Source organism: Thalassophryne amazonica, chromosome 19 (assembly GCF_902500255.1).
Source record: "Thalassophryne amazonica chromosome 19, fThaAma1.1, whole genome shotgun sequence".
Lineage (NCBI taxonomy): Eukaryota > Metazoa > Chordata > Actinopteri > Batrachoidiformes > Batrachoididae > Thalassophryne > Thalassophryne amazonica.
In genome coordinates this window covers 24,646,052-24,653,930 of record NC_047121.1, presented here as the reverse complement: position 1 = coordinate 24,653,930, position 7,879 = coordinate 24,646,052, and the positions used below count along the sequence as shown (strand labels likewise).

At 39.0% G+C, this 7,879-nt stretch overlaps 1 protein-coding gene across 1 annotated transcript in view; it reads right to left on the bottom strand.

Annotated features, from left to right (window-relative positions):
• Positions 1-675: 675 nt before the first annotated feature.
• The window catches only part of zgc:194443 (uncharacterized protein LOC100170776 homolog), a 28,329-nt gene continuing 21,125 nt past the window's right edge, over positions 676-7,879 (bottom strand). The window contains exon 2 of the mRNA XM_034159718.1: positions 676-2,275. Within this exon, the coding sequence (XP_034015609.1) occupies positions 1,500-2,275 (776 nt within the window). The 3' untranslated portion in view covers positions 676-1,499. The remainder of the gene's footprint in view (positions 2,276-7,879) is intronic.

Sequence of the window (7,879 nt, the reverse complement as noted above, 5' to 3'; positions counted from 1 at the left end):
GATTGTTACCTCTTTGATAAGGCGATATCTCGGCAAATGAGGTGGAGATGCCGTCCTGCTGATATACCTCCCTGTTGATTGGAATCAGCTGTCTCCAGTGATGGGTGACAGCTGTCATCCTGGCTGCTCCTGTAAGGCGGCAGCGCCCTCCGGTGCCTGGAGCCCGCACTCCAGGCAGGGCGCCCTCTAGTGGTGGTGGGCCAGCAGTACCTCCTCTTATATATATATATATATATATATATATATATTATGACTTTTCCCCTCCACATCTAGGAGGGCAGCGCCCGAGCGCCCCCTATGGGCCGGCCACCACTGGCTGAAGCATAACGCTTTGCCTTTATATTTTACTCATCTATTTAAATGTTTAATTTCAATTTATTTTCATTTATATAGCTCCAAATCACAACAAAGTTGCCTCAAGGCGCTTCACACAAATAAGGTCTAACCTTAACAACCCCCAGAGCAAGCACACAAGCAACAGTGGTAAGGAAAAACTCCCTCTGATGATTTGAGGAAGAAACTCAGAGACTCAGAGGGGTGACCCTCTGCTAGGGCCAAGCTATTGACTCAATTTACAGAACAATTCACAAAACAAAAATGCAGTAAATGTTGCTGTTGCACAGGACAGGAGGGTACATCCCATTAATATTTGAAAGGAAATGCTTTTGACAAAAACTACAGATTTTGTTTATTTCAATTTATGTCCCGATATCAAGGATCCACCATGTAGAGTTTATTTATGTCCAGAGATCAAGGATCTAGTGACCAATTTCATATTTATTTACTTTAAGACTCAGGACAATGTTGTTGACAGAAAACTTGTAAAGCTGACTTGTAGTACACAGAAAATTCACAGGAAGTATCGATAAGGGAATCAATAAGGAATCAGATCGATAAGCGGAATCGATAATGGTATCGATATTGATAAAATCTTATCAATACCCATCCCTAGTCACAAGTGTAAATACCCTGCCCAATCTGAAGGAAGTATTTAGTAGAACATATGCAGTATGTGCGTAATAGACTATATGGAGTATGAGGCATGACAAGTGTTTGTACAGCAATGTATGCCTGAACAAGCTCAAGGGATCACACCATTTCTTTCTTTCTTTTTTTAAAATAAAGGTATTGTGCAATCCACCGACAATACTTTTGTGCTCCTTTACTTTAGGAACCAAGTCCCTAATGCAAGAAAACATGAATACAAGTCGATGATTTTGGTTCATTTTATTACACCTGTAGAGGAACAATGAGTTATAATTTCCCTATGAATATGATTTTTTGTGCACTTTCATAATATGATTCAACCTTATTTTTTGTGTATATCTTGGAAATTGTTCATTCATTTGAAATATTTACAAATAAATACATGAATGCAGGTAAAGTTATGTTGCCTTTGTTTTAGTCCACTATTTTCTACATCATTATTTGATTCCAAATTCTGATGTGTGCATTACACAAGAACAGCCCGTATTGAACTGTCACAATATTGTCATGTTCTACTGCAGAATACATTTTTTCTTTCTGCTTGTCTGATCGTCCATTGAGCCTGGAAAAAGACCCATTTCATTCTCAACCTGAGCTTTCAATCGACCAATTCTTAGCTTCTCCTCTGCCTCGTCTTTCTTCAGCTGGTCTTTCTTCTCTTTCTTTGAGGCCTCTTGTGCTCTTTTGAACATCTTTACGGTGTAGTGTCTGCCACCATTCAACTTAGTCATCATGTTGATTTTATCCATGAGCTGATTAATTTGTTCAGGGTCTTTCACTTGGTTGTTGAAGACGTGATATTGGTGGCGGCATTTCTCGATGAACTCGGCGAGGTCTTCATTTTTGGAGATAAACTGTTCAATTGTTAGCGCCTTCAGCTTGTCTCCGTGTGTGAACAGAACCATTGTGTATTTGGCTGCTTCTTTGCCGAAAGTGCTCTGAATCAGTTCCACCGTATCTTTCTCCTCCTGGGTGAACCTGCCCAGCTGGAGAACCACCAGGAAGGCGTGAGGACCAGGAGCAGACAGATCGATACACTTCACGATCTTCTTCAACACTTCTTCTTCTTTGAAATTTGTGTCAAACAGGCCCGGAGTGTCGATGACTGCAACCTTTCGACCTCCAACATCTGCTTTAGCTTTGCGGCATTCTGTCGTACAGGAAGATGACGAAAGGTGAGACTCGAAAACTTCATTCCCCAAGATAGTGTTTCCTGCAGCACTTTTTCCCACTCCAGTCTTCCCAACCAGAATGATTCTGTATCTGTTAGTCTTCTTTTTGTGAGATTCTGTGGAGAGAAAACAGTAAATTCTGTGTTTTCCATTTTTCCGTTGCACAACATGTTGAACTGCAATACATATATTGATTCAAAGTCATGCTGCGCATTATGTTTAATAATTTCAGTTCAGCATAAGATTCATTCATTTTGTATACCTGCTTATTCCAATTAAGGGTCAACGGGGGGCTGGAGCCTATCCCAGTGGCCAATGGGTGAGAAGCGGTTGGACACCCTGGACAGGCCATCAGTCTATCAGAAGGCCACGTAAAGACAGACAGACACATTTACACCTACGGTCAATTTAAAGTCTCCAATTCACCTAACTTGCATGTCTTTGGAAGTGGGAGGAAGCTGGAGCATCCGGAGAGAACCCACACAAACACGGGTGTGATAGCCAATAAGCCACTTTCCATCGCAGATGGGGGGACAAAAATCAAGTCATTTTTTTAAGTCAAGGCTTAAAACCTATTTTTTTCTCTTTCCTATGAAAAGTTTTTATCTGTTTTATTCTTTTACTTCTCTCTTTAATTATATACTTGAATTTTGCAATTTTTATTTATTTATTTTAATTTTTATGTTGAGCTCTTCTGTGTGAGGCACCTTGAGAAGGCGTTTGTTGTGATTTGGCACTTTATGAACTGATTCAGTTGAACTGAATTGTTACTTCCAGCACACTATTAAGACACTATTTATGTGGTGAACACAAGGCTAAATAACCTGTCGGAACTACAGCCATTTTTACAAAAAAAGAATGAGATAAACTAAAATAAGATTAATTACCCTTCGTGCTGGAGAAGCGGCGAGCAGCGTATTGTTTACACTAGCATGTCTGTGAATGTGGACAAGTTTGATCAAAAACAGCTGGATGGGTTTTTGATGAAACCTGATGGGAAAATTACTTGGATAAATTTTGAGAAATTATTGGATTTTTAAGTAGACTGGTCAAAAGTTAAAACTCAAGGTTCAAGAAAATATAGTCCCAAAACACCTTTTTGTGTATATCTCAACACCCAAGAAGTCTAGATGGATTAAACTTGGTGGGAATATTACATGGATAGACATCTAGAGGAGATTAGACTTTGGATTCAAAGGTCAAGGTCCAGGAGAACATTTTAATATACTTTTTGGAGGTTTTTTTCAAAGGCCATAGGTCAAGGAAAACATGGTAAACTAGAATCACTTGGAGAGCGCAAACCTCCGCCAAGGCCATAGGGTCACTGAGGTCACATGGAATACCCTTTGGCAAAGAGACTTATTCCACGTTGTTTCACGCATCTACCGTCATGTTTCAGTTTCAGTGGTTAAACCCTTAGATCTTCAGCAAACGTATTTATAAAGAGGAACTGCATGAACTACACAAGTTTTTTTTTTATTTTCTAATAAGTTTATTCAATGAGGAGAAACAAATGCTAAATTATTGTTGTGTTATAACTTAATTTTTGTTCAGCCTTTGTGACCTGTCTTCATGACGTTAGATGCAAAAATGTTGAAATTGGCCCTATCCTGCAATGATAAAGAATTCTTAAAAAAATTACTGGATCCAGATCGTGTTGCAGATCATTACCAAAATTTAATGACTTCTAAGTTAGGCGAAGATACACCCCTGGTAAAAATTTCATTGAAATCCGTTTAGGATTTTTTGAGTAATCCTACTAACCAACCAACCAACCAACCAACCAACCAACCAACCAACCAACCAACCAACCAACCAACCAACCAACCAACCAACCAACCAACCAACAAACAAACGGACGTGACCGAAAACATAATCTCCTTGGCGGAGGTAAAAAAAAGCCCAACCTTTTTTTGTATATCTCAATAACCCAGAAAATCTAGAATGATGATCTCTATGTTATTAATATCATTATTATTATTATTATTTGACAACATATTTGTGATTGATTAGTATGAATTATTTCAAAATAAATTCACCCAGATGTCATATGATGATGTCATGCACAGTTAAAAACACCATTAAAGACATATGTATATTTATTTGTACATTTATATTGTGGTGTGGAGAGTGCTCGGGGTGTGTTTCAAATCCTTCAAGCCTTGAGTCTGGAAACAGACAGCTAAAGTTAACCTCCTGATGATGTTCTGTCAGGCCTTCTCCAAAGCTTACTTCTTTTTGTCAGAAGTAACAGTTGTCAGTATCCACCTGGCTCCTCTGAAATCAAAAGTGGTCTTGCAGAACGGTGCAGTGTGTTTTGGATCATTCTCCATCTGCACAGTGACGCCCTGTCAATATTAGTGGATGTGCAGGGAAGCAATGATCTTTACCCAGGGTGCTCTGCAGTCTAGACATGTCTCAAACCAAACTGAAGTACCCATATGTAACAAGGAAGCACAATTTTGAAAATGTGCAGAGCTGAAGTAAAAGAGGTTTTATGTATTTACACATCATGAAAACTGGTTTTGGATTTTAACGTTACAAAAAAAGTACAACACATTTTTTTTTTCAGGGTAACTTTGAAATAAATGATTGTATGCTGCTATACTTATTTAAAAAAGAAAAGAAAAAAGGTGATGGCCTCACTGTGTGTGTTTGGGTTTTGTGGTGGGGTGAGGTCAACATTACTATTTTGTAGCTACAACTAATAACAATTAAGTACTACAGCTCAGCTTCCTCCATGCTCCACAGCTGTGCAAAATTAAAAATTTTACAATTGGAATTCTGCATCCTGTTTGCTACTTTGATTGTAAATTTTGCATTGAGATTTGTGCATCGAGACAATCCTGTCTCGGAGGTGTACAGACAATTCCTTTGACTTCATGCTCGGTTTGTGCTCTGACGAGCACTGTCAACTGTGGGACCTTATATGTAGACAGGTGTATGTCTTTCCAAATCATGTCCAATCAACTGAATTTACCCCAGGTGGAGTCCAATTAAGCTGTAGAAACATCTAAAGGATGATCAGTGGACACAGGATGCACCTGAGCTCAATTATGAGCTTCATGGTAAAGGCTGTGAATGCTTAGGTGCATGTGATGTTTTTTGTTTTTTATTATTAATAAATTTGCTAAAATCTAAAAAAAAAAAAAAAATCACATTGTCATTATGGGGTGCTGTGAGAAAAATTTAGAGGAAAAAAAAATTTCACTCTCACTCACTCATCTTCAACCGCTTAGTCCAATTAAGGGTCGCGGGGGGCTGGAGCCTATCCCAGGAGTTATAGAGCGCGAGGTGGGGTACACCCAAGACAGGACACCAGTCTGTCGCAGGGCCACAAACAGACAAACAAACACATTCACACCCACTTGCACACCTATGGACAATTTAAAGATTCCAATCCATCTAACCCGCATGTCTTTGGATTTGGGAGGAAACCGGAGCACCTGGAGGAAACCCACACAAACATGGGGAGAACATGCAAACTCCACACAGAAAGGCCACAGGCGGGAATTGAACCCATGACCTTCTTGCTGTGAGGCAACAGTGCTAACCACTAAGTCACCATGCTGCCCTAAAAAGAAGAATTTCATCCATTTTGAAATAAGACTAACATAAGAAAATGTGGAACGAGATTTCCTCGGTTTGGCTCTTTTACACAGCGCAGTTTAGAGAGGTTTATCTATGTTGATGCAGACTGTGACTGAATCCGAAAGGCTCACAGTATGTCAGAACTACGTGGTTAAAATTGCTGAAGGTTAAAGCAGATTGCACATTTCTGGCAACTGATTGTTCACTTCTGTTTCTAAAATAACAATTGGATACCCATCTGGGGCATGCTGGTGTGTGTATTCTGTGGTAATAGTGGCATTGTAGAATGCTGTCACCAATCATGATGTTTTCGAAAATGACCCAATCTAAAAATAAATAAATAAATAAATAAATAAATAAAATAAAATAAAATAAACATCTGTGATGTGACACCTTGTGATCCACAAACACGAATATCTGGGTGTAATCTGTGCAGATAGGTGGTAATATTCATCTTTTCCTTTAATTTTACAGAATGTTTTGGCTATTATTTTATTACTGCATGTTGAAACAAATCATTTCTCTTTTAATTTGGATTTGGCTGCATTGTCACTTTGATGCCAAGCAAAAATGAAATTCTGAAATTAAAATACAATGCAGATTTTCTGTTTTGGAGCAGACTGGCTTCATTGAACAAAGCATGCAGCAGAAAACAAGAATCAGCTTTTTGGCATATCAGTGTGCATTTATGGACTCACGGTTTGCTAACCTCTTTAAATTTCCACTTGAAATATCATATAGAATATTAATCCCATGAATGCATGCTGCACGTTTTAGCCGAAGACAGTTTTCAGATGTTAACAGATTTATTTTAGCTTAGTAGTATTGTGAATCAGTGTCCGGGGCACAGTGAATCAACTTAGAATATAATGAAAAAACACATGATTATAAAGATTTCTTTAAAATTATTAAATATATGCTGATGCATATACAAACTATAATCCAGCAAACCAGCTATGTAATGTGTGAGTGTCTTATATAGTGACATAAGTCCTTTAGAAGCTATTATGAATACAACTGTCATAATTTCTGTTCAAACTTGAAAACAGTTTATATACACAAATTATAGAAATAATTAATGGAAAAATAAATGTATAAGCTTCAACAAGTAATATTTGTCATCCACTTGATACTGGGGCTTAGTAAATAATTTTCTGCACTGACTCACTGTGCCCCGATTCACTGTGCCCCGGGTGCATCTGACACATGAGTCATGTTATGAAATAGCTGATAGTCTGGAGAAGACATAACACATGCTCATCAGTTCGACGGGGTAGTCTTTCCTCTGGACGGGGCCACCTTTCCTCTGTTGTTAGAAATAAATACAAAGACACTGACATCCACAAAATTTACTTATGATAGGAAAAAACTGACTTCACTTGCCACTTAGTTCTACCCTTAATGTATCCAAAAACAAAACACTAATTTATAAGGGGATGTCTTTATGCATAAAAATATGACATAACTGCTGCAAATATGGGCAGCACAGTGGCTTAGTGGTGAGCACTGTTGCCTCACAGCGAGAAGGTCGTGGGTTGAATTCCCATGGCCTTTCTGTGTGGAGTTTGCATGTTCGCCCCATGTTTGCGTGGGTTGCCTCTGGGTGCTCCGGTTTCCTCCCACATCCAAAGACATGGGTTAGGTGGATTGGAATCTTTAAATTGTCCGTAGGTGTGTGTGTGGGTGTGTCTGTATTTGTTTGTCTGTTTGTGGCCCTGCGACAGACTGGCGTCCTGTCCTGGATGTACCCCGCCTCGCGCTCTATGACTGCTGGGATAGGCTCCAAATCCCCCGCAACCCTTAATTGGACTAAGCGGTAGAAGATGAATGAATGAATGAATATATATGTACTGTAGTTTACAGATAGAGCTACTGATTCACTGTGTGTGCCCCATGAATCACCTTGCCCCAGTTTCCCCTATAACCCAGGATGACCAAAGTCCTGTTTTCCCAGGACAAGTCTTGTTTTTCACATCCTGTCCTGGCTGTCCTGGAATTTTTTTTAAGAAAGTGACGACAATGTCCTGGTTTTCATTGTTTTTCATCTTTTAGAATTTTTGAGTAAACTTCAAGTATCGTTTGAGTGTCTCATTCGGTCACAGACCAAACAGTTTGCCCCTAAAAATCGA